The sequence below is a fragment of the Hylobates moloch genome, unplaced genomic scaffold (genome assembly GCF_009828535.3).
Source record: "Hylobates moloch isolate HMO894 unplaced genomic scaffold, HMol_V3 SCAFFOLD_4, whole genome shotgun sequence".
In the NCBI taxonomy this organism is placed as follows: Eukaryota; Metazoa; Chordata; class Mammalia; order Primates; family Hylobatidae; genus Hylobates; species Hylobates moloch.
This window is the reverse complement of record NW_026652279.1, coordinates 174,937,035-174,963,632: the sequence shown is the minus strand read 5'-3', so window position 1 is coordinate 174,963,632 and position 26,598 is coordinate 174,937,035. Positions and strand designations below refer to the sequence as shown.

The 26,598-nt window shown below is 47.6% G+C and overlaps 1 protein-coding gene and 1 long non-coding RNA gene across 7 annotated transcripts; one reads left to right on the top strand and one right to left on the bottom strand.

The window, feature by feature from the left end:
• Positions 1-307: 307 nt before the first annotated feature.
• On the bottom strand, positions 308-24,497 carry UPF3A (UPF3A regulator of nonsense mediated mRNA decay). Of its 6 annotated transcripts, XM_032151438.2 has the most exons (11): positions 24,058-24,461; positions 23,733-23,839; positions 22,921-23,027; positions 19,489-19,587; positions 19,260-19,370; positions 14,373-14,428; positions 14,125-14,283; positions 13,771-13,803; positions 7,169-7,329; positions 4,105-4,399; positions 308-1,325 (listed from the first exon to the last, which is right to left on the bottom strand). In XM_032151438.2, exons 1-11 carry the CDS (start codon positions 24,262-24,264, stop codon positions 1,197-1,199), a joined length of 1,464 nt encoding a protein of 487 aa, XP_032007329.1. In that variant the 5' UTR covers positions 24,265-24,461; the 3' UTR covers positions 308-1,196. The 6 variants fall into 6 exon arrangements, with proteins under 6 accessions (XP_032007329.1, XP_032007331.1, XP_032007330.1 ...); XM_032151440.2 differs by lacking the exon at positions 19,489-19,587 and having other exon boundaries at positions 24,058-24,460; XM_032151439.2 differs by lacking the exon at positions 13,771-13,803 and having other exon boundaries at positions 24,058-24,448.
• LOC131383344 (uncharacterized) lies at positions 24,240-25,435 on the top strand. Its single transcript, XR_009213340.1, has 2 exons — positions 24,240-24,378; positions 25,053-25,435. It is a non-coding gene; the product is annotated as an uncharacterized LOC131383344 (long non-coding RNA).
• Positions 25,436-26,598: the final 1,163 nt, after the last annotated feature.

Below are 26,598 nucleotides of genomic sequence, written 5' to 3'. Positions count from 1 at the left end.
GAGGCGTGAGTTTCGGTGAGCTGAGATCACGCCACTGCACTCCAGCGTGGGTGACAGAGCGAGACTCCATCTCTGAGAAAAAAAAAAAAAAGATTTTCTAAGTCATTCTCTGTCCTTTTGAAAGTCTGTGTAATATTTACCAGTAAAATATTTTAAGGCCTTACCTTTTGGAATTTTTGCATGTTTTTGACAGCTGCTCAGTGTCATCCAAACCAAGGAAAGAGAACATCTGTATGATTATGCTCTCAGGCATTTGAACTAACAAATCAGAATTTCCCTGACACAGATTCAAAGAATATTTCAGTACTTCTTTAACGAAATTTTTATTTAATAAATGGTTAAAATCGCAGTGCCAAAAATACATTAACATTTAACAATTTCACTGAAAGGAAGAGACTACAGAATGCACGGTTTCAGAAGCTACTTCAAGTTATTTACAAATAAAGTATCTAAAACTCAAAGACAGGCTCTATGTGGTACCTAGTTTATCCTTCCCGAACAAAATTTCTGTTATTTGGGCAAATTCTTAAACCATGGTTTAAACTGTAACTGTTACAAACCACAAACACATCCATCCAAAGACTGAAACCGTTTTTATCCGGTCAGTGGCAAAAATGTTGAAAGGGCAGTAGTTGAAGCTGTTGGGTTTTATACAGTGTGAACTCTGATAAATATTCCTACCAGGACTAAAACACAGCACACTTTGCAGGCATGGCTGACTCACAAAGGTTGTAACAAACAAGAACTGCCCTTTACTCGATGCCATGGCTCAGAGGCCACCGAGAAGCACGAGTGACTGACAGCTCCTCTGCTTACAAACGAATGAAACCCAAAGTGGATGTCATTCTCACAGCACTGAAAGTGCTTCAGGACTCACACTAATCCAATACTAACTTTCTTCCCTATTTTACACATACTTTTCTACTGTCCAGTGGAAATCATTTTCTGTTTTGGCTAAACAACAAATACTAGTTTATAACAAGAATGGTAAAATCTGTGAGAATTCTGCTCAATTTAATACAAGATCACTACTTTCTTTAGAATGGTTTCTGCGTGTTTCTCTGTCACCCTCTGTATTTTTAGCTTCCAGTTTCCTGGTAAGGAGTTAAGTTCTCCTTCCCAGTCACACTCGGGGGTCATTCACACATTTCTGGGATGCCCTCGCTCATCCATGGAGGCCAGGTGCATGCAGTGACTCACTCTGCCTCTTCCCTCTTCTCAGGGCCAGTCCCCGAACCTTCTGCCTTGCAGATCCTCCTGCTTCCGCCACACTCTCGCGCTCGGAAGCGAGCTCCTGGATCATACAGCTGCAAGGCTGGCCGGTCCTGCCAGGATAAGAGGGCATGTTACTCTTAAAAGAGGTGGCAACACAGAAGGGTCCATAGCTCCCTGTATTTCTAGAACTCGATGATATGAATTGTCCAAAGAAAATCAACCAGGCAGCTAAAAATCAGCCCTTTTTTCACAGCACTATCTCAGAAACCAGACATTCTAAGGCAATTTAAAAAGCCATGTAAACGCTGGTTATCTCGGCAAATGTTATTGCTCAAACAAGAACATGTGATCTGTGGGAACGGTACAATCATGGCGTCCCCCTCTGAGTTGGGAAGTGAACAAAATGAGACGTGGACCCTCAGAGGTGGTTTCAGATCTGCCAACTAAAACTTACTAACGTTGAGTAGTAAGCAATTTCCACGGGGCTTATCCCTGCCTAGCATCTACCAGCAGGGAAACTGAACTGGTCCCTTTTTAGAAAACATCACCCCATCATTTTATTAAACTCCTGGAGGCGAAGCAATAAAAATGACCCATGAAGTCCATGAAGGGCAGCTGTTCAGGGCCTGAAGCAGGCAACAGCCAGGGAAGCATAGAGTGGCCCTGAAGGCCAGTGTCAGCAGCGACAGCAGCACAATTCCTCCCTGATGGGGCCACGAGCCCTGCCCCAGCACTAAAGGGGTAGCAGAGGAAGGCGGCTTCCAGCTTCCACGAGCCTCCCGCTCCACGCGCCTCCCGCTCCCGCCTATTCTCCCTGCAGAGCTGCAGCCTTAGCCTCCAACAGCCACCAGGAGCCCAAGTGTGGGCTGCAAGGACGACCATGTGGGCACATCTCATGCACTCCTTCTCCAGGATTCACCAGCTCACCTTTACCTCCTCCTGGATTGTGTGTGGAAGCCCACATCTGGTTACCACCAGGGAGTTTAACTTAATTTTCTTTTCCTTGGTATGAACCTGACCAATGGGAGGGGTGGGAACAGGCTCAGCAGGCCCCGGACCTGAATACTCCTGTGGCGCAGAGACAGGCTGCCTGGAGCCAGTATGCACAGCTCTGTTTGTTTTTTTTTTCTGAGACAAAGTTACACTCTTGTTGCCTAGGCTGGAGTGCAATGGCTCAATCTGGGCTCACTGCAACCTCTGCCTCCTGGGTTCAAGTGATGCTTCTGCCTCAGCCTCCTGAGTAGCTGGGATTACACGCATGTGTCAACATGCCCGGTTAATTTTTGTATTTTCAGTAGAGATGGGGTTTCACCATGTTGGCCAGGCTGGTGTCAAACTCCTGACCTCAGGTGTTCCACCCGCCTTGGCCTCCCAAAGTGCTGGCATTATAGGCATGAGCCACTGCACAGGGCCGACAATTCTGCTTCTTACCAGGGCAATACCTGTATACACAGATGGAGCATGGAACCTGACCTCAGAAGTACATGACAAATGCCAGGCTCCCGGGAAAGTAGCTCCTGCACACAGCGCCTCATTCCCACCACAGCACTGTGAGGCTAAACAGAGGAGCAAATGCTCCCCCACCTCAGGTCGGGGGGAACACCGGGCCATTCGCCACCTGCTAAAATAAGGTAACTGAAGACTGAGGACTCCTATGAGCAACTCCCTATCAAAAAGACCCATGGCTGTACTTTGTGCATCCCGAGGTCCAGGCAACCCCAGAAAACTGTGGAGTGTTCTAGAGGTGTTCATTCAAGGGTGAAGACAAGAAGGCTCTCCTCTGGCTTTCAGCCTCGACTTCACTGAACTTTTTTTTTTTTAGACGTAATTTTGCTTTTGTTGCCTAGGCTGGAGTACAATGGCATCATCTTGGCTGCTACCTCCGCCTCCCAGGTTCAAGCAATTCTCCTGCCTCAGCCTCCTGAGTAGCTGGGATTACAGGCGCGCCACCACGCCCAGCTATTTTTTGTATTTTTAGTAGAGACGGGGTTTCGCCATGTTGGCCAGGCTGGTCTCAAACTCCTGACCTCAGATGATCCACCCGCCTCGGCCTCCCAAAGTGCTGGAATTATAAGCGTGAGCCACCACGCCCAGCTACACTGAAACATTTTCAAAGTGAACATCGTTCATACACACAACAACCTGGAAGGATCTGAAAAGAATTAGGCTGAGTGAAGAAAGCCACTCTCAAAGCTCACATACTGTGTGTTTCCATTTATCAAGCATTCTTGAAATGACAAAATCACAGAAGCAGAGAACAGACAATGGCTGCCAGGGGTTAGACATGGGGAGGGAGGTGAGTGGGAACCGGAACCCTAGGCAGCCCTCAGTTTGCTGGGAGGCCGGGCTGGGGCCTGGTGCTGTCAGAAAGGTGATGCCATCTGTAGTGCTGCGCTGGGAAAATGCAATCTGAACAAAAATTAGCTTCTAAAAAAAAAAAAAAGCTGTTTGCTTGGCTAAGGGGGTAACCACAGTCCTGTGCTCACCGTCTGTGCAGAACTAACTTACAGGTGTTTGTGAGCCATGGAAATATTCACTAATAATCAGAATGTTGTTAATAATGTGGAAGAAGCCTCCAGGAAATATCATTAAAACTTTCCTTCCTGTCTCAAGGGTAAATTTAATAATCTTATTCTCAAGTGAATCATATAAACGTGCTAGTTTTATACTAAATAAAATCTTTTTCCTGGTGAAAAATAATTTGATTCTCTGAGAAAAGATGATGACTAGTCTCACTCTAGGATCTGACTTTCAGGGGTAACTGCTCTTGAAAATGCTCAAAGCACTGCGTTCCCCAAGACACAAGGCCAAGTGGGGCTGACATGGTCAGCGTGCAGCCTGGACCTTAAGACAGCCAGACACATTTTTCTTTTTGGGTTTAATAAGAACCTTGTTTGCCAGTCGCTCTTTTCTGGGTGCCGGACTGTCGTCACACCTCTGCGCTCTTCCCAGTCTCTCCATGGCCTCCCCCGGAGCCCCGCTGTCCTGGCTCCCCTTCTTCCCTCTGTCTTGGCCAGGTCCTTTCCCCCATCTCTGCTCATCCTCACTCCTTCTGGAAAGCCAGTCAGGCTCGTGGTGAGCTCTGTGCCTCCTGCCGTCATCCACATGGTGTCTTTGTGCTCCAGATTCTTGTTCTTGAGATCTCTCCACATCCCTGTGCTCTTTATCACTGCCGCTGTGTGACCTATGATTCAACACAAATGATCAGCAACTGCAGTAAACCTCCAGTTGGCTGCCCACCCTCCTTTCTACACCGCAGGTTCCCAGACAACAGGGACCTATGCGAAGTGCTCAGCACTGCACTGCTGAGGCTGCACTGTGACGGGCACACAGCAGGCATTGATAAAAACCACTACAAAGAGGAATAAATCATAGTAATAATATTTGTCATTTCAGTTGAGTGACAGGCAATACGCCCTACGCTAAGGTACTTTTTTTTTTTTTTTTTTCTGAGACGGAGTCTCGCTCTGTCACCCAGGCTGGAGTGCAATGGTGCGATCTCGGCTCACTGAAAGCTCCGCCTCCTGGGTTCACGCCATTTTCCTGCCTCAGCCTCCTGAGTACCTGGGACTACAGGCGTCCGCCACCACGCCCGGCTAATTTTTTTTGTATTTTTAGTAGAGACGGGGTTTCACTGTGTTAGCCAGGATGGTCTTGATCTCCTGACCTCATGATCCGCCCGCCTCAGCCTCCCAAAGTGCTGGGATTACAGGTGTGAGCCACTGCGCCTGGCCATGCTCAGGTACTTTTTATACATATTTTCTAATTCTCAATAACCCTCCAAAGTAAATACCTTCTTTTGACCAGGTGTGGTGTCTCACGCCTGTAATCCCAGCACTTTGGGAGGCCAAGGTGGGTGGGATCACCTGAGGTCAGGAGTTGGAGATCAGCCTGGTCTAAATGGTGAAACCCCCTCTCTACTGAAAATGCAAAAATTAGCCAGGTGGTAGCATGTGCCTGTAATCCCAGCACTCTGGGAGGCCAGGGGCAGGCAGATCATTTGAGGTCAGGAGGTTGAGCGCAGCCTGGCCAACATGATGAAATCCTGTCTCTACTAAAAATACAAAAATTATGCCAGGCACAGTGGCTCACGCCTGTAATCCCAGGACTTTGGGAGACCAAGGCAGGCGGATCTCCTAAAATCAGGAGTTCGAGACCAGCCTGACCAACATGGAGAAACCCTGTCTCAAAACACAAAATTAGCCAGGCATGGAGGGGCGTGCCTGTAATCCCAGCTACTCGGGAGGCTGAAGCAGGAGAACTGCATAAACCCAGGAGGCAGAGGTTGTGGTAAGCTGAGATCGCACCATTGCACTCCAACCTGGGCAACAAGAGGAAAACTCCATTTCAAAAAAACAAACAAAAAAAAAATTAGCCGGGCGTGGTGGCGGGTGCCTGTAATCCCAGCTACTCGGGAGGCTGAAGCAGGAGAATTGCTTAAACCTGGGAGGCGGAGGTTGCAGTGAGCCGAGATCGTGCCACTGCACTCCAGCCTGGGCGACAGGGTGAGACTTTGTCTCAAAAATAAAATAAAAATAAAGATAAAAATAAAATAAAATAAATATATAAAATAAAATAAAATAAATAAAATAAAAAAATAAACCTTTTCTACAGATAAAGTGACTGAGACTAAAGTGGTCCAGTGGCTGTCCTGGGAGCCCAGGTCCATCATGATGTGCAGAGTCAAATTAACTGACATTTAATAATGGCAGATTAATTATCTTTATGCATGTATCAGAATATTAAATGAATAGTAAATAAATGGCTGCTTTGCTCATTGGCAGGGCTGGTGGGGACCACAAGGATCTGTAATCAGGTATGAATTCACACCACACACGTGGCAGTAGGCACTGCTGTGTCATGAACAGTCACAGTAACAACACCTGTAACATAATCACAGTGCTTCACAATCATGGATTTGATAATCATATATAAATTTTATAAACAAAGCAATAAACCAAAACTCCCAAGTAGAAAAAATACTTCATCAACTGTGAACGAAAGGCAGTGAGAAATCACACCTATGACTGTGACTCTGGGAAGCTGGCAGCCTAATCCCATTAGTCTTCCCACCTAAAATCCACGTCCACCATCCCCTGTGAGCTAAGTGGTCCTGGGCACCAGGAGACTGTGGGTGGTGAGATGCGGTGAGTGGGCACAGTCCCGGAGGGGAAGGTAAGCCCAGGTGCCTGGGGCCCTGAGGATGGTGGATGCCAGGAGCAACAGGGACAGGATCCCTCCTGACTGGCATCTGGCTGGTCTCTCTGGCCCACCGGACAGATACTGCTGTGTCTGTCCCTTTCGCACATGAGCTCCCTCCACAAAGCTGTTCCCTCCACAGAGCTGCACTGTCATATGCAGCAAAGGAAAATAAAAAGGGAGGACCCACAGTGCACAGCCAAAGCTGCTGGTCAAGATCCACAGCCAGAGGAGCCAGGGACAGCTTCAACCAAAGGATCGCAGCACTTAAAATTCTGTTTCTCTATCACAAAAGATCTGCCAGCCCTAAAAGAGGGGGTTCCCAAATATGCAATTCTGTAGATAAATTGCAAGGGGGATAAAAGAGCAAAGGGCAAGATATCACAAACACAGAAAAAAATTAAAAAACAAAACAAAACAAAAAACAAAAAGACTGGGAAGACAGATCCTGAGGACCTGACATGCAACAGCAGGAATCCAGGGGGCGGCTCAAGAGTAAAAGGAAGACATGGAGGCAAAAGCAAAATAAACAACAGGAAGAAATTCCCCGACCTGAAGACAGACTTGAGACTGCAGACGAGACGAGTTCACTAAGTTCCTGCCATGCTGATGGGAAATGAAGGCTAAGTGTACCCGCACACCCTGGAAAGTCCTGGATTCCAAGAACAGTGTGAAACAGGCATACTCGTATTGACAAAGCCTACATCACCATGACTGGGAGCTGACGTGGTCATAACAATGAAAGCACGCTCACGTCTCCTGGGGCTCCTCCAGCGAGCCTTCCACAGGCCTGGCTTTTACGACTGCACCGGGGGCACAGGATTCCTGCTTGCCACTTCCAGTATCAATCTCCTCTCCTCTTTCTTTTGGTTTCTCTGTGGTTGGTTCCTCTCCCTTTTCTGGTTTCTTAAGAAGCTGAGAAATTACAATGTTAGTAAAATATCACCTCAAGAGCACACTTTAAAAGAAGCTGTTAAATAAATAATTACAAATATACCCCAATATTGAAGCCAAATGTTTGCACAGCAAAGAATTAAAGCTAAAGGTCCAAAAATGAGGTTTTTGGTTTAATACGTGGTGGAACATTCAGTGAATGAAATATTTTTTAGTCATGAAAAGTAAGGTAGGTTAATGTGATGCAAAGATGTTCATGTAATGAATAAAGGGCTAAAAAACAGAACATGCACCAAAATCTCACTTATACTTTTTTTTTTTTTTTTGAGACAGAGTCTTGCTCTGTCGCCCAGGCTGGAGTGCTGTGGCGCACTCCTGGCTCACTGCAGCCTCCGCCTCCAGGGTTCAAGTGATTCTCCTGCCTCTACCTCCTGAGTAGCTGGGACGACAGGCATGCGCCACCATGCCCGTCTATTTTTTTTTTTTTTTAGTAGAGACGGGGTTTCAGTATGTTGGCCAGGCTGATCTCAAACTCCTGACCTCAGGCAATCCACCCACCCTGGCCTCCCAAAGTGCTGGGATTATGGGCGTGAGCCACTGTGCCCAGCCCCCACTTCTGTTTATGTTCACACACACACCACCATCTAAAGGGTTCTGCAGCACTGTGTTAATAGTGATTCTTTCCTTTTTTGAGATGGAGTCTCGCTCTGTCGTCCAGGTTAGAGTGCAGTGGCGCAATCTTGGCTCACTGCAACCTCCGTCTCCTGGGTTCAAGCGATTCTACTGCCTCAGCCTCCCAAGTAGGCAGGACTACAGGGGCGTGCCACCACACCTGGCTAATTTTTGTAGTTTTTGTTTGTTGTTTTTTTTGAGACGACATCTCACTCTGTCACCCAGGCTGGGGTACAGTGGCTTGATCTCAGCTAACTGCAACCTCTGCCGCCTTGGTTCAAGCAATTCTCCTGCCTCAGCCTCCCAAGTAGCTGGGATTACAGGCTCCTGCCACCGTGCCTGGCTAATTTTTGTATTTTTAGTACAGATGGGATTTCACCATGTTGGCCAGGCTGGTCTTGAATTCCTGACCTTGTGATCCCCCAGCATTGGCCTCCCAAAGTGCTGGGATTACAGGCATGAGCCACCGTGCCTGGCCAATAGTGATTACTTCTAGATGGCAGAATTGAAATGACTTTATTTCCTTTCATCTATAGGGTCTAGTTTTCCTGAAATAGACAAGTATTAGTTTTGTAATAAGGAAAAAAAATTTTTAAAAGGCTGCTTCCTATTGATGATTTTTAGAATAGTTTATAGTTTTCAAAACACTGATTATTCTCTTTCCCGAAACAGAACTAATGAACAAGTCGCCACGACATATTTCATCTGCCCTGTATGCCTCTGGGCCTTTCTCCCTGCTCTCCGTATAGTTTTTGAAACTAAAGAACCTCAGCTAACTTGAGAAAAGGGAGAAAAAAAAAAAAAAAAGAAATGGAAGCACCACAGACAGATCATTTGTAGAACAGAAATGGAAGGTGTACATCTGAGAATCCTGTTCTCAGTCATAATTGCAGCATAGCAAGACCATACACAGATGCATTCAATCACACGCGTTCACTTGGGAACACAACGCATCATGCAAGGTGGAGCACTGGAAGCCGCTTCTCATTAAGCGTGGGCCCCGTGTCAGCTGTGAACATCCTCTTATTCTGCCTATGTGGAATCTGGGAACTTAAACATTTCCTTTCCAGTAACTGTCCATCTTTTATAAAAATTGCAACAGTAGTAAGTCTGTAATAAATGTGAGCCATAGGGAAGTGCAAATCTCCATCCACCCATTCAACAAATATTCTGTGTGCCTAGGAACTGTCTTACAACATTTCTGACAGCACGTCTTTTTCAAAACCACCTCTCCGACACCAGCTGCGTGCTCCACATTCAACTCAACTTTGAGACCATCGGAGTTAGCACCAGAACCCACAAGCCAAGGGCTCGGTCCCACAAGACTGCCCCCCTTTCAGATGACAGTTCCAAGTCCCAGTGTGTCACCGGTACTTCTGACCAATCAGCAATAAATTCAGGGGTTCCCGATGGCCTCTCCTCAGATTTGGTAAGTTGCTGAAATGGCTCACAGAACTCAGAAAGGCACCGTCTTCTCGATTACTGGCTTATCATAAAGGGTACGACCCAGGAACAGACAAACGGAAAAAACGCACGAGGTGGGTTGGGGTATGGTGCAGTCAGCACCTTGATGTGCTCACCAACCCGGAAGCCCCGTCTTTTTTTTTTTTTTTTTTTTTGAGATGGAGTCTTGCTCTGTCACCCAAGCTAGACTGCAATGACGCAATCTCGGCTCACTGCACCTTCGCCTCCTGGGTTCAAGCGATTCTTCTGCCTCAGCCTCCTGAGTAACTGGGACTACAGGCATGCGCCACCACACCCGGCTAATTTTTGTATTTTTAGTAGAGATGGGGTTTCACCATATTAGCCAGGCTGGTCTCCAACTCCTGACCTCGGGATCCACCCGCCTCGGCCTCCCGAAGTGCTGGGATTCCAGGTGTGAGCCACAGTGCCCGGCCCCCAGAAGCCCTGTCTTTAGCCATTGTTAAGGTTTCACGATGTAGGTGTGACTGATGAAGTCACTGGCCACCGGTGACCCCTCTCTAGGCCCTCTGCCCTCTCGGAGGCTAGAGTGGGACTGAAAGTCCCAACCCTCTAGTCCTGCCTTGGTCTTTCTGGCAACTAGTCCCCATCCTGAAGCTGCCTGGGGACCCCAGCCCCTAGTCCTCTCACTGGCATATAAGACACTCATATTACTGCAGATTCCCGAGGTCTGAGGAGCTGTGTGCAGGAACCAGGGACTAAGAACCCTGTGCTAGGCACTAGGGAATGGCTGTGAATGAGACAAGAGGTGCCCCTGCCTTGAAGGAACTCGCGCCCGATGTGCCACCTGAGGCAACGGTGGTCAAGGGGGAATGCTGTGAACAGTGGCAAAAATATGAAAAAGGAAACAAAGGAATAAGATAACCTCAGGTAGCATCAAAGGCTACGAACACACACGAAGGCAGAGTAAAGCATCAGAGACGCAGGAAGAGGAGGGTCCAGGAGGGCTCTCTGCAGAGCCAAGACGGGAACTAAGATCAGATGCCAAGAAGGAGCCATGGGCACGTCTGGGGAAGTCCCTGTGGAGGGAAACGTGCGGACGCCTTAGGTGGAATCCACTGGTGCATTCAGGAGAAGCCAGCAGGCCAGAGCCGCTGCAGACGAGCTGGGGAGCAGGCCAGCTCTGCCACGCCTGCAAGGCTTCCAGAGGCCAAGCGGAGCGCATGGGCAGCTGTGCTCCCTCCCAGCCCTCGCCTGTGTGTGTTCACCCATGTGGCCACACATAAGCTCTCTGCTTAGCATCCTCAGAGAACCATTAAACAGCTGAGCTATTGTGTGCCATATTTCTTTTTTTCTTTTTTTTTTTTTTTTGAGATGGAGTCTTGCTCTGTCGCCCAGGCTGGAGTGCAGTGGCACAATCTTGGCTCACTGCAAGCTCCGCCTCCCAGGTTCACGCCATTCTCCTGCCTCAGCCTTCCAAGTAGCTGGGACTACAGGCTCCTGCCACCACGCCCGGATAATTTTTTGTATTTGTAGTAGAGATAGGGTTTCACCGTGTTAGCCAGGATGGTCTCGATCTCCTGACCTCATGATCCGTCCGCCTCAGCCTCCCAAAGTGCTAGGATTACAGGTGTGAGCCACCGCGTCCAGCCTTTTTGAGATGGAGTCTCGCTCTGTCGCCCAGGCTGGAGTGCAGTGGCATGATCTCAGCTCACTGCAACCTCTGCCTCCCAGGTTCAAGCGATTCTCCTGCCTCAGCCTCCCGAATAGCTGGGACTACAGGCATGTGCCACCACGCCCGGCTATTTTTTTGTATTTTTAGTAGACAAGGGGTTTCACCGTGTTAGCCAGGATGGTCTCGATCTCCTGACCTCGTGATACGCCCACCTCGGCCTCCCAAACCATATTTCTCTTTATTAAGAATAGCCATGAGTGCTACGCATGGTGGCTCATGCCTCTAATCCCAGCAGTGGGAAGATCGCTTGAGCCCAGGAGTTCAAGACCAGCCTGGACAACACAGTGAGACCCCCACTTCTACAGATTTTTTTTCAATTAGCTATTCAGGTACGATGGTGCACCCCTGTAATGGGAGGCTGAGGTGGGAGGATCACTTGAGCCTGGGAGGTAGAGGCTGCAGTGAGCTGTGATTGTGCCACTGCACTCCAGCCTGGGAGACAGAGTGAGACTCTGTCTCAAACTCCCCCACCAAAACCAAACAAAAAATAGCAAAATAGCCATGAGCCATCTGTCTTTCTTTAAGCTGTTGATACACCTTCTTTTGCATTTCTCCACAGATTCCATTTTTCAGGCATTAAAAGAATTTCAATTTTCCACATGATTTAGAAGTGAAAGACCCCCATACTGAGCACAGATGCTTATTAAAAGCTAAACCAGGCCAGGTATGGTGGCTCACGCCTGTAAACCCCAAACTTTGGGAGGGTGAGGCAGGAAGATCACTTGAGTCCAAGAGTACGAGACCAGCCTGGGCAATATAGTGGGACCCCCATCTCTACAAAAAACAGAAACAGGGTCTCTCTCTGTTGCCCAGGCTGGTCTTGACCTCCTGGGCTAGAGCAATCCACCCGCTCTGGTCTCCCAAAGTCCTGAGATCACAGGAATGAGCCATCATACCCAGGAAACTTTTCTATTTTTGACTGCTGACTGTATCAGAAACAAATCTATGGTTCAATGATCTCTTCCCCACCGTTTCCAAACCTATCTTCTTTCCCCAAGTCCTGACATTTCATTTTTTTCCTCATATTATACAATTTTATTGAATATAAGGTATTCAATAAATAATAAGTAATGAGTGATACCTTAGGTTCAAATCTAGCTTTAGTACTGAGGAGGTAATGGCTGGTCCCAATTCTGGCCAACACATTTCACGCAGAGAAAAATTCCCTCTATGTATTAAACCACCCTCATAAATGAATGTATCAGTCACAGAAAAAACTCAGCAAGAAATACAGAAACTCATTAGTGCTACCACAAAAGAAATGATAAAACCCGGTTCTGAGTCAGGCTTCACACAGAAAGGCAAAACCAGTGGTTTTCAAATGTGTATTTTTTAATCAGGAAAACTTTTCTTTTTTGAGACAGAGTCTCGCTCTGTCGCCCAGGCTGGAGTGCAGTGGCGCGATCCCGGCTCGCTGCAACCTCCGCCTCCTGGGTTCAAGCGATTCTCCTGCCTCAGCCTCCTGAGTAGCTGGGATTCCAGGCACGTGCCACCACGTCCGGCTCATTTTTGTGTTTTAAGTAGAGATGGGGTTTCCCCATATTGGCCAGGCTGGTCTCAAACTCCTGACCTCAAGTAATCCACGTGCCTCGGTCTCCCAAAGTGCTGAGATTATAGGTGTAAGCCACCCCACCCGGCCAGGAAATATATATATATATATATTTTTAGACGGAGTCTTGCTCTGTCGCCCAGGCTGGAGTGCAATGGCGCGATCTCGGCTCACTGCAACCTCTGCTTCCTGGGTTCAAGCGATTCTCCTGCCTCAGCCTCCTAAGTAGCTGGGATTAAGGCGTCCGCCACCACATCTGGCTAATTTTTTTATTTTTAGTAGAGACAGGGTTTCACCATGTTGGTCAGGGTGATCTTGAACTCCTGACCTCGTGATCTGCCCGCCTCAGCCTCCCAAAATGCTGGGAGGAAAACTTTTTTTTAAAGGAAAATGTAGAGGGTGGAGAATGGGAGGAGGGTGAAGACTGAAAAACATCAGGTACTAACTATGCTGATTATCTGGGCAACAAAATTATCTGCACACCAAACCCCAGTGACACTTGATTTACCCATGTGACACACCTGCACATGTACGCCTTGAGCCGAAAATGAACACGTGACACACCTGCATGCCTTGAGCCAAAAATGAACACGTGACACACCTGCACACCTTGAGCTGACAATGAACATGTGACACACCTGCACGTGTACGCCTTGAGCCGACAATGAACACGTGACACACCTGCACATGCACGCCTTGAGCCGAAAATGAACACGTGACACACCTGCATGCCTTGACCCAAAAATGAACACGTGACACACCTGCATGCCTTGAGCCGAAAATGAACACGTGACACACCTGCACGCCTTGAGCCGAAAATGAACACGTGACACACCTGCACACCTTGAGCCGACAATGAACACGTGACACACCTGCACGTGTACGCCTTGAGCCGACAATGAACACGTGACACCTGCACGTGTACGCCTTGCGCCGACAATGAACACGTGACACACCTGCACGTGTACGCCTTGAGCCGACAATGAACACGTGACACCTGCACGTGTACGCCTTGAGCCGACAATGAACACGTGATACACCTGCACGTGTATGCCTTGAGCCGACAATGAAAATGTTAACACACCTGCACGTGTACGCCTTGAGCCGACAATGAAAGCTGGAAAGTTAAAAAAAAAAAAAAGAGTGTCAGCAGCAGCCCAACGTGTGCCAGCGTGGGGCTCCTGTGGGGTGTGCTCCCCACTGCACACCCAGGAGGACAGGTGCCCAACAGCAGCCTGAGGACTCCCAGGGCTTAGGATGCACTGTGAAAACCACTGCTGTAGGATGGAAAGAAAGATGGAAAAGATGGAAAAAAATAACAACACAATATTAGGTTAATTCAGAATGTTTTCCAAATTCTAAGAACTAAGATATGTAAAAAGTATAATTACTACAGCAGAACTGTTTTTGGAAAAAGGAAATGTTTCCTCAGAATTACCTTGATCCGTATTTCTTTCTCTGCAATTTTCTTCTGTTTATCTGTCTCTTTTTTTTTGCATCTTTCTTCTTCTCTTCTTCTTCTTTTTTCCTCTTCCCGCAAACGTTTCTTTTCTAACTCTCTCCTCCTCCGTTCTTCTCGCTTCTCTTCTCGAATTCTCTAAAGACATGGAAGAGCGTGTGTATAAACTGCCTGGATGAGAATGGCAGAAGCAGGGAGGGTGTTCATCAGGTAAAGGCCAGACCTACCTGCTTTTCTAATTTTCTATTTTTAATATATTCCAAAAGAGGTGTGGTTCTTCTAGCTAAAACACAAAAATTGTAATATGGTATTTAACTCCTAAAGAAAGATTTATTTTAAATACCTGTTTTCAATGTAATCTTTAAAATAAATAGGGGAATGATGTCATTACTTTTTAAATTTACACACTGCCTCCAGGGGAGTTTTATTCCATTACTGTCAGGTCAAGTAATTTGAAAGCATCAACAATTTTATACATAGTAGACATCTAATTCCTGATTCTTAAGGGAGACTTAAAATATTACAAGATGATATTTTTGTAGGTACCTTAAATCATTAAATAACATATATTTACTTTGATACATCGCATATTCTGAGAACTTTTTCGTTTTCCGTTCTCCAAGCAACGGTTTTAAGTAACATGGATTCTTGTAATGTCTTACAATATATACTCCATAAAATCCCAATGATAACACATACAACTCTGGATTGCAGTTTAGAAAATGACTCCACATGGGCCAGGCGTGGTGGCTCACACATGTGGTCCCAGCACTTTGGGAGGCCAAGGCAGGCAGATCACCTTAGGTTGGGAGTTCGAGACCAGCTTGACCAACATGAGGAAACCCCATCTCTAGTGAAAAAATACAAAATTAGCCAGGCATGATGGCGCACGCCTATAATCCCAGCTACTCGGGAGGCTGAGGCAGGAAAACTGCTTGAACATGGGAGGTGGAGGTTGCAGTGAGCCGAGATTGTGCCACTGCACTCCAGCCTGGGCAACGACAGCGAAAGTCTGTCTCAAAAAAAAAAAAAAAGAAAAAGAAAAAGAAAATGACTGCATATGGCACTGCTGATTTCAGAAAGGCACCAACTACTAGGGAATGAACATTTCTACAGACTCTATCTTGGTCCTTCGCTTTCATGCCCAACCTCTCACTCAGATCTGGCCTGGATGTGGGTTCCCAGGCAAGCTGGAGGCCCACAGGCCCTGCCTCAGAGGGACTCGCGCTGAGGTGGACGGGCCCCACATCCCACCAACACAAGGACACAAACGGGAAGGGGGAAGATGGTCTGGGTCTATTCTGTGGGTCTATAAGATCTCAGACTAAACAGGGTTGGGAAGAATCCCTGGACGTACCTGAAAACTGACACAACATCTCTGGAATTCTGAGGACCAGGAATGAATCAGGAATCATAGGAGAAGCCCTGGCCAGGGATCCATCACTTGGAACTGAGGACCCCTGACACCCTGACATGATAGATGAAATGGCACCTGTCCCAGGAGCCCTTCCCCAGGGACAGTGGTTGTAGGGAAGAGCCGATTGTCCCAGGAGCCCTGCCCCAGGCACAGTGGTTGTAGGGAAGAGCTGATGCGGGTACAAACGCCACATTTCGTGGCAGACACAGTTGCCACAGAGAACACTCCCCCCAGGGGTCCCTGGGCTGACCATGAGCTCTGTCTCACAGTGAGTACAGCACACTGGCTCAGGTAAATGGTCAGCTCTTTGTAATGCGCAAATTATCTCAAATCAGCCAGGGTTCTGCTCTGCTCTGTGGAAGGCCTGGACTTGTCAGCCAGGAGCAGGGCGAGACCACCTGGATGTGTGAGGAGGCTGACCCCAGACTCCGCTTGCCCACCTTCCTCTTCCTATAAAACGTTTGCCCTATCACCCACAGGGCTCACGGGAAAAGTAGGTAAGACCTGAATAAGAAAGTGTTCTACACATCATAGAAGTATGTTATTTATCAGACAGTATACACACAACCATGCAACAGAACACGAGGAAACAGAAGTCTCAGAGCTGAACCCAGGCCTGTCTGCTCTAAAGGCCTATGCACCAGACTAACTCAACAACTCGAGTCCTTGCCAGTAAGAGCTTATTAATATTTCCATTTAACACTTGCTTCTCAGACCTGTGCAGCAGAATCCACTGGAGGCCAAAAGCTTAGAAAAGAAAAAGGTAATCTGCCATGAATTGCCTAAAATTTTTTTTTTTCTTTTTTGGAGACGGAGTCTCACTTTGTCGCCAGGCTGGAGTGCAGTGGCGTGGTCTCGGCTCACTGTAACCTCCACCTGCCGAGTTCAAGCGATTCTTCTGCCTCAGCCTCCCAAGTAGCTGGGACTACAGGCGCATGCTACCACGCCCAGCTAATTTTTGTATTTTTAGTAAAGATGGGGTTTCACCATGTTGGCCAGAATGGTCTCGATCTCTTAACCTCGTGATCTGCCCGCCTCAGCCTCCTAAAGTGCTGGGATTACAGGTGTGAGCCACCGCACCCGGCCAAGTTTCAATTTTTAATACGTAGAAACAGCAATCACAAAAACAAGGAAGACTCTACAGCCAAGTCCTGGAATGAATTAATCGCTCCCATCAGGGATGGTGGATTCTAAGCCACATTCATTCACTCATTCAGTCAACTTTTGTGAAGCACTGGCTGTGCAGCAGACTCTCGGGCAGATGCCAGGACATGCCCCCCTCTCCCCACCCTAGCAGGAACCACGTGTCTGCCCCAAAAAGGTACGTCTCAAAACAGCCCTGAAGTGACCGATCCTATGCAAGGGGACATTTAAAACAAAGTGAGATGGAAATGGGAGGGGCAGGGAGGTGAGGCCTGTAATTAACGTCTAATTTGCTTCTTCTAGCTCTTCTTCAATTTATCAAGTTCTTAAGTGAAATCTCGACTTTGCCCCCAATACTGTCCTACCTTCATGTTCCCTTGTGTGTAATGGTGCCACAATCCACCCATCTGTTCAAGCCAAGCACTGGAGTCTTAATTCTTCCTGTCCCCTTACCTCCCACACCCTATCTGTCTGTCGGTCCTGTCCAGTCCACCCCCAAAACACACGCTCATCTCCTGGCATCCACAGTCTATCCCATGTGACACCACCAGAGTGATGGGGACAAATAATCAGACCATGCCACTCCCCCAGTGGCTTCCAGTTGCCCTGGAATGAATCTAAACGTCTTGCAGTGCCCCGAACCTCCAACCACGCTGCCCTCACCTGTGTGCCAGCCCCACAAGCCTGCACTCTGCGCCTGCAGTGAAAAGCGACAGCAGCCGGCCCTGCCCCTGGCGCTTCCTTCCTCCACTGCTCAGCACCGCCAGTCTCAGCTCATCTCCTGACCTCTTTCCCTCCCGCAGCCAGTCTCAGCTCCAGCTCCACCACTATCTTGGAGGGAGTCTCCCAACCTCTTTCCCTCCCATATTCCACTTTGTCACATCAGTGGCACTGATTACAAACTGAGGTGCCCTGGCTGGACTATTCCTGCTCCTACTTCCTACCTGTCATCCCCGATGGCAGGCAGAGGCCTTGTGTGACCTGTTTACCACTTGGCCCCATGCTGAGGCCCAGCGTCAGTGCCCAGGCAGCATGCAGCCTCAGCATATTTTGTTTACTTTAGTGATCAAAAGCTTTATTATGGCTAGGCGTGGTGGCTCACGCCTGTAATCCCAGTACTTTGGGAGGCTGAGGAAGGCAGATCATCTGAGGTCAGGAGTTCAAGACCAGCCTGGCCAACACGGTGAAACTCATCTCCACAAAAATATAAAAATTAGCTGGGCATGATGGCAGGTGCCTGTAATCCCAGCTACTCAGGAGGCTGAGGCAGAAGAATGGCCTGAACTGGGAAGGCGGAGGTTGCAGTGAGCCGAGATTATGCCACTGCACTCCAGCCTGGGCAACAGAGTGGGGAAAAAAAAAAGCTTTATTACTAGACAAATGAAGAAAGTGAATGGGCTATTTCAGTAACACTGATCTTTTTTTATTAATTCAATCAAATTTACTAAATTCCTGAACTTTTCTGTGCTGCAACTGCGAAGATGAAAATCTAGTTACACTGGGGAGACAAAACAAGAAGGGAGTTTATGTGGTGGGAGACAGGCAGGAAGATAAATGATCAACAATGTGGCTGTCACATCACATCAATTTTGTTTTTTTGAGATGGAGTCTCGCTCTGTCACCAGGCTGGAGTGCAGTGGTGCGATCTCGGCTCACTGCAACCTCCGCCTTCTGAGTCCAAGCGATTCTCCTGCCTCAGCCTCCTCAGTAGCTGGAACGGTGCGCACCACCACGCCCTGCTAATTTTTCGTATCTTTAGTACAGATGGGGTTTCACCATGTCGGCCAGGCTGATCTCGAACTCCTGACCTTATGATCCGCCCATCCTGGCCTCCCAAAGTACATCCATCTTGATGGGTGGGCAGGGCACAGCCTGGGCGGGAGAGATGAGAGGTGAAGAACGGGGGCTTTGAGGAAAGGAGATTCACAGAGAGGAGAAACACAACCAGGTGTGTCTGGGACTAAACGACAAAGTTTGCCTGATTTTCATGTCAGTGCTACTGGGAAGTATGCAGGTGCTACTGGGAAGTAACTATTTCTAAAGGACACCACTTGTGGGCATGGGGTGGAAGGCTGGATTTAAACTCGATTCTGTGCTCTGGCTGGGCTTATCCACACATTGGCTTGGCTCAGGGAGCCTGGCATTTGTGTTGAAGCAGCAAGATGACCTCACCACGAGCAAAACATCTCATCCCTATGGGCTCCTGAGGCATCCGTCTGTGACCACTGACTTCAACTTTAAGACACAACGTGCCTTCCCTGACACTCAGGAACAGACCATTCATGTGTCTTCTCCACTGCTCATTCGGAAGCATCATAACTTAAAATGATCGTAACTAAAAAAATCACGTGCTCTCCATCAACCAACGCTCAGAAATATTTTCCCATGCTGCCATCTTGCCATTCTTTTGTCAAAACTGGAAATTACTCTACATTTCTGCCAAGCCTGTAACAAGTTTCAACTTGTTACCACAATCAAGAAAAACAGAAAAAACATATATCCTCTACGAGTAAATCTCTCAATAAAGAAAAGAGAAGAAATGAGCAAAATAGACCAATGAGCTCTCTTGTCTTCGCCTCCATCTCCCCCAGCAGAGTCTCAGGGTTGGCACTGGTCTTCTCTTCCTCCACACAGTAGGTTTCTAAAAACTTCTTATATTCTGGATCTAGACATTAAAAAGTAGAAAGAAAATAAATATAATCTTTCCCAACTACGAGAGAATGACATTTGCTCAGTGTTCTTAATTTGGCAGCTTCATAACGTAGCACTTGGAAAGGGCTCACCATCTTCGATGCTTCCAGTCTTGGCATCTTTTTTTCTCAGCTTCTTTTTGGCTATCTTCTGGAACGGAGCAAACTCTACCACTGCAGGATATTCTAGGCCTTTTAACAGGAAACATGTTCCAGAAGCCATTCTGAAATTCTACTACATTCATTTTGGAAAATAATGACCTAGCTTACTTAAAGAGTAAGTGTAACAACGACAATGTATTATTACTATTTAAACTATGATTCATCTTTCCAGTAAGAGATTAAAAAAAGATTTTTAAAAACCTACAATTTTATTACACTTTCAAGCACCTGCAACCTTAACATGGCAAACTCCAGACTTAAACAAGGATGAACTCATGGTAAGAACAATTACTTACTAAAACAATCTATCATGTTGTGGTGGTTGCATAACTGAAGTTGTTCAAAATTCATCAAATTGTTCACTTTAAAAGGGTGACTTTTACCATATGTAAGTTACACCTCAATAAACCTGACCTCCCCAGCCCCATCCCAAATAATTTGTTGGAATACCTTTAAATAATCAGATTTCTTAGCTACACTTTACATTTTATTTTAAAAGGTTAATTCAACTATCAATTTGTTATTTAAGTTCAAGAAAATTACTTTGCTTAGAAGACACCATGGCTAAAATAGAGGGCTTCAAAGGGTTTATAGAATATTCCAGGTGAAATCTGCTTCTGATAAAAGTAGAGAATGGAAGTCATTAGAAACTAATTTCCTTGCTATGTGGGGGAAAAACAAATACACAAAGAGAAATGTTCACTAAGAGAACCTGCTATATGCTGAATCATCAAATGGAACACTGCTACCTTGGTACTAAACCCACTGAGTCATTTTTTTTGGACTTGTCAGTAATGGTCTGTCATAATGGTCTTGTCATAATGGAGTTATAATGGCTGAATTATAACTCCTTTAATTGGGAAACATTTTTGTGCCAACCTCCACCATCCAGAATAAAGTCAAGACTCAGGGGGACGGCAGGGCACTGGACCAGCAGGGACGACGTCCAAGTCAGCGCTCGACCCACATGGCCTAGCACACAGTGGATACTCATTCAATGGCAGATGACACACTCCCTGATTCCAAAGCTGAAAGTAATCAGTGTGGTACTGCCATGCAGACAGACACATCCATCAAGGGAATAAAACAGAGAGCCCAGAAATAAACCTTTGTAATATTTGGTCAACTGATTTTTGAAAAGGGTGCCCAGACCATTCAGTGGGGAAAAGAAAGTCTTTTCAACAACTGGTGCTGGGAAAACTGGATATCCACAGCTAGAAGAATGAAGCTGGACCCTTACCTAACACCATATACAAAAAGTAACTCGAAATGGATCAAACCTAAATATAAGACCTGAAACCATAAAACACTTGGAAAAAAACACAGGGGAAAAGCTCCATGGCAATGGATTTGGCAATGGGTTGCATACGACATCAAAAGCACAGGCTTAGGCCAGAGACTATAAAAACAACGGCAGGGCGGCGGCTCACACCTGTAGCCCAGCACTTTGGGAGGCCAATGTGGGGGGAATTGCTTGAGCTCAGGAGTTTGACACCACCCTGGACAACATAGTGAGACCCCATCTCTAAAACACAAAACAACAACAACAACAAAGATAACCGGAAACGAGGACGACTGGCCCCTTGCTCACTACTGGTGGGAACCTAAAATGGCGCAGTCAATGTGGAAAACAGTATGGTATAAATTTTGTGACTTTTTTTTTTTTTGAGACAGAGTCTCACTCTGTCACCAAGGCTAGAGTGTAGCGACACGATCTTGGCTCACTGCAACCTCTGCCTCCCGGGTTCAAGTGATTCTAGATTACAACCCACCATGATGCCTGGTAATTTTTTTTTTTTTATAGTAGGACAGCTGGTCTCGAATCCCTGACCTCAAGTGATCTGCCCGCCTTGGCCTCCCAAAGTGCTGGGATTACAGGAGTGAGCCATCACACCTGGCTGTGTTACATATATTTTACATATATATATACACACACACACACACGTACATACACATATATATTTTTTCGCTCCGTCGCCCAGGCTGGGATGCAGTGGCATGATCTCAGCTCACTGCAACCTCCACCTCCCAGGTTCAAGCAATTCTCCTGTCTCAGTCTTCCGAGCAGCTGGGACTACAGGCACCTGCCACCATGCCTGGCTAATTTTTGTTATTTTTAGTAGAGACGGGGTTTCATGTTGTGGGTCAGGCTGGTCTAGAACTCCTGACCTCGTGATCCACCCGCCTTGGCTTCCTAAAGTGCTGGGATTATAGGCGTGAGCCACTGTGCCTGGCCCACCAATATTTTTTAAGTGAAAAAGGGAAACTGAGTAAGTTACTGAATAAATGAGCAATGAACACAAAGGTCAGTTCAAGCATCACATTGGCTTCCAGTCACAGGAACTAGCTTGGCTAATGCTTATTTTTTAACAATCTTTCTAGTCCTTACCCCTCACTGGAGAAAAAGAAAACACTCATCAGTGTCAAAACACGTGAGTCGGAAGAGGGTGGCTGGGAAGGGGAGGGCAGAAAACAACTTGCTGTGAAAAGGTACACAAACTTGACAGCAGACACAGCCTGACAGGAGAAGAGAAGGAAAAAGACGCAAGCAAAACCCTAGAAGTACTGGTAAGGGAACTATTGAGAGTAGAGTTGAAGACTGCTGTCTCCGCAGGCAAAGCTGTTTAACAGCAGTCAGTGACTTCCTGGTGACATTATCATAAATGGTACAGTCATGAAGGGTGCTGTTTAGGAAGACAGAAGTCAGTGTACATTTTGGAAAATTCCTATCAAACAGGTAAAATAATTTAGTTTTAGAACCTAAAAAGATCAAGTTTTCTCATGCAAAAAACTCGCTCATGAAAACCTTCATTCTCTGATGATAATATATAAATAGGCTGTCACCATTACACAGAATTTCTGGAATTTTTTTGGTTTAAATAATTAAATAATTTCAATTTTTAATATCTGCACATAATTACAGTAACATAATCAAAATTTATAATCTTATTTTAGCCTGAGAACTTTTTAACTAAAATGCACAAATAGACCAGATGCTGTGGCTCACGCCTGTAATCCCAGCACTTTGGGAGGCTGAGGTGGGAGGATCACTTGAAGCCAGGAGTTCAAGACCAGCCTGGGCAACACAGTGAGACCCCCGTCTCTACAAATTTTTTTTTTTTAAATAAGCCGATCATGGTGGCACACGCCTGTGGTCCCTGCTACCTGGGAGGCTGGAGGATCGCTTGAGCCGGAGTGTGAGGATGCAGTGAGCCGTGATTGTGGCTGCTACACTCCGGCCTGGGCAACAGAGCAAGACCCTGTCTCAAAAAATAATAATAAAAAAAAAGCACGAATATTCTAGCAATACTTCATTAGTATACCTACAGATTATAATAGATTTTTAAAAACCAATAATCCAACCTTTGCTGTCAAGGAAGATATATCCATCAAAACGATCTCTAAAAAGAAGGATGTCATCAGGATTCCTAAAATTAATGTATGCTCTTGAGTAGACATGAGGATAAAGACTGAAATAAGAGATAACAGTGAAAATGGTTAGTGAAAAATACAACAGTCCATTAATTTAGCCTCTTTTTCCTTTTCTGGGCACAACAAACTACTTTAGGTAAAACTTTTGTGCCAAATCATCTCAGTTAATTGTAACAACTTGGATATTCTTTAGCAAAAACAAACGCAAAACGTTAACTTTACGAGGCACAACTCAGGTCCCTTCTCTACTGCCCAGAACCGGTCCTAGGAGGCTGAAACCCTAAGGCAAGGCCAGGGCGCACTCCCAGAGGAACCCGTGGCGCCGAGAGACTCTCCTGACTTGGGGACCCTCTCCGGTATTTAAAGCCGCACTGGCTGCGGCACCGGCGTGGAAGCCACAGGAAGAGCCGGCGCCCTCCCGGCCCCACAGCGCCCCGTCCGCGGCCGAGCAGGGAAGCCCGGGAGGCGCCGGGCGGGCAACGCTGGTCCTTTCAAAGGCACCCGTTTTCCAAAGCGTTAGCCGTCTGAAAACCATCCGCATTTTTAATGTAAACCACATCTGTGCTTCTTTGTTGGTGGTATTTTTCTTTGACGGGACTGACACATTTTACTGAAATGTATTTATTCAAAAAGCTCACACGACTCCCATAAAGGAGAAATCAGGGTAAGGAACGTAAGGCAACGGCCAGCGGCGCCGAGCTCCGGGTTCCGCCCTCTCTACCTCCCCTCGGGGCGGGCCTCACCTCAGGTCGGCGGCGAAGAACTCGAAGTAGTCGTGTGCTGGCAGCGGGCGCAGCTGCTCCTCCAGCTGCTCCTTGGTGAGGCCCGGGGGCAGGCGGCGGATGACCACCTGCGGGGAGCGCGCAGCCGTTCCCACCGCGGCGGAGCGTGGACATGGAGCTCAAAAGGCACCGCTTACCGCGCTGGGAGGCCCGGCCCCCGCCCCCCCCCGCCCCCCCCCCCCGCCCCCGCCCCTCCCCCGCCCCCCCGCCGCCCCCCGCCTCCCCGGCCCTCCCCCGCCAGTCAGGGCCGTCCCCTCCTCGGTTTGGGCCCCGCCCCCGTCCCCACCTTGCTCAGGGCCGTCTTCTTCTCCTCGCGAGGTTTGCCCGCACCGCCCCCGCAACCGGAGGACGAGGTTGGCGTCGTCTCAGCCTCCTGCTGCTGCGAGTCGCGGTGGAACTGCACCTCTAGGGCCGACAGCTTTTCCCTCCCGCTCGGGCCCCGCGCGGCAACGGCCGCCCTAGGGCCTCCGGCCCCCTCCTTTTCCGAGCGCATCCCGCACTCTCTGCCTAGCCGCAGCCGTTAGCCCCCGACCAAACCTCGCGAGAGCTCGTCCGCCCCAGCCCCGCCCTTCCTCGGGCCGCGACGCTCGGGGCCGCCCACGAAGGGGTCAGGTCGCTGCGGGACGAGTCGGGGTCGAGGTCGGGGTGGTGACCTCCGGCCACACAGCCTGGTTTTCCGCGGGGCCAGGCGGCCCCTCAGGGAGCGGCGGCCGCGGTTTAGGGCGGCCCCGGAAGCGGGGCGCCGGCGGCGTTGGTCCGGGCCTGGTGGGAGGAGTTCGCGGACAAGCCGCCCTCCCATCCCAGCACCGTTTTTATCCGACTCCCCCAGGCTGTCCGTGGCCGGGGCGCTATGAGAGCCGGGTTCGCATTTGAATTTTCTATTTTATTTTTTGGAGACAGTCTCGCTCTGTCGCCCAGAGTGGAGTGCAGTGGCACGATCTCGGCTCACTGCAGCCTCTGCCTCCCGGGTTCAAGCGAGTCTCCCGCCTCAGCCTCCTGAGTAGCTGAGACCTACAGGCATGCGCCACCACGCCTGGCTAATTTTTTTGTATTTTTAAAGTACAGACGGGGTTTCACCTTGTTGGCCAGGCTGGTCTCTAACTCCTGACTCAAATGATCCGCCCACCCCGGCCTCCCAAAGTGCTGGGATTACAGGCATGAGCCACCGCTCCGGGCCCTTGCAGATATTTTTTTGTGAACACACAGGCAGCAGCACTTAGATTACAGTAACTTATGTGGAAGTTATTTTAAAATGGCTTTCCCTTTCTCTTTTTCATGTAGGTTGTATTTTTCATCTGCAGCACGCTTTTTCCCAAGAATCTCAAGCACACACAAGAAACCAGAGAGTAAAATCACTGAGGCTTGAACACATCCAGAGACCAAGGGCGTCACTGGCAGAAAAGCTTTTAGGCGGATCCATGGCCCGAGACCCACCCCGCCCAGAGACGTGGTTTCCTAGGAGCAGTTCACACGCGGCTCCGCAGCACCCACAAGCGGGGCCAGGGGCTGGTTTTCATAGTTCACAGTCTGCAGGGATCTTAGCAAAAACATGGCCGTGGTAAAAGTGCCTAGACCAGGCTTTCGTCACAACTCAGTGAGCAGGAAGACTAGTTAGGCTGATCAAAAGCTCTGATGATGTGTGTGATTAAAAGTAGGAAAATGTGGTTGCCAGATAAAATATTTTACCATATAGCGAGGGGGAGAGATGGGGATTAAAAAATGTGGAAACCATTTAAATTTTTGACTGTTCCTGCAGTGTTTAAAATACAGGAGATATATTCTGATTATCGTTAGAAAGAAATTGCTCTCAATCTATTTGTATGTCTTCCCTCTAGTTTTAAAATAGTAAACAATCATCTAACTCAATATTTAATTTTACCTCTAGTCATGTTACTAGGTTAGGATAATAATAAGGACTGTGAACTTCACATCTGCCATCTATAGCAGATTCTTATTGTAGCAATCTTGCACCAAGGGGATTTCCTTATTAACTCTGCCAAATTTTCCAAAATTACCAAAAGGAGAAAAGAGCTGATCCCATCTGTCACCAGGCACAACCAGGTACAGTAACTTAGGGTATTTCTTGTGTTCATGTTTTGTCCTCACCACTGCAAAGCCCTGTTCTCGGCCTGGTGCCTCTGCACACCTCTGAAGCCAGGTTGGACTCAGCCAATGTGAGGGACCCTTCATTTGACCTTCCCCAGAACCTTGAGTATTTCCACTTCTCCCTTCACTGCACTGTACCCTAAAGGGACTCACATGTTTGCTGGATGTGTATATTTCGTAAACCTAGCCAGCAAAATGTCCGAATGTTTTTCCCCCCAAGTCAATTTTTTAACACCCTTCTGATTCTTTACTTCCTGTTATTGCAAAGTTCTGAAAAATCATTTTGAAAAGAATCGTACGATTTTAGAATTCAGCTGTTTGATGAAATTATCTTTAAATAAAATCTTATATGAATTTTAAGATACAGTGAATGAAATACACTTGTAAAATATCTTATGATTTTACATGACAAATTATATCACAAAGAAAATCTAGCTTCCTACACATTAGCCAGCCTGTTGAACTGTTGTGTTTGATACATGTACAGAACTTTATAGCCAAAGCAAAGCAGGAAGAAATAATCTCCAAATCCCTATCCTGGTTAACACGGTGAAACCCCGTCTCTACTAAAAATACAAAAAACTAGCCGGGCGCAGTGGCGGGCGCCTGTAGTCCCAGCTACTCGGGGGACTGAGGCAGGAGAATGGCGTGAACCCGGGGGGCGGAGCTTGCAGTGAGCCGAGATTGCGCCACTGCACTCCGGGCTGAGCGAAAGAGCGAG

Coding starts and splice junctions, on each gene's coding strand:
- UPF3A (XM_032151438.2), bottom strand. CDS start 24,264: ATGCGCTCGGAAAAGGAGGGGGCCGGAGGCCCTAGGGCGGCCGTTGCC. Junction 19,588..22,920: donor TATCTTCCTTGACAGCAAAG/GTTGGATTATTG, acceptor TCCTGTTAAAAG/GCCTAGAATATCCTGCAGTG. Junction 4,400..7,168: donor CTGGAGGAGCCCCAGGAGAC/GTGAGCGTGCTT, acceptor GTTGAATCATAG/GTCACACAGCGGCAGTGATA.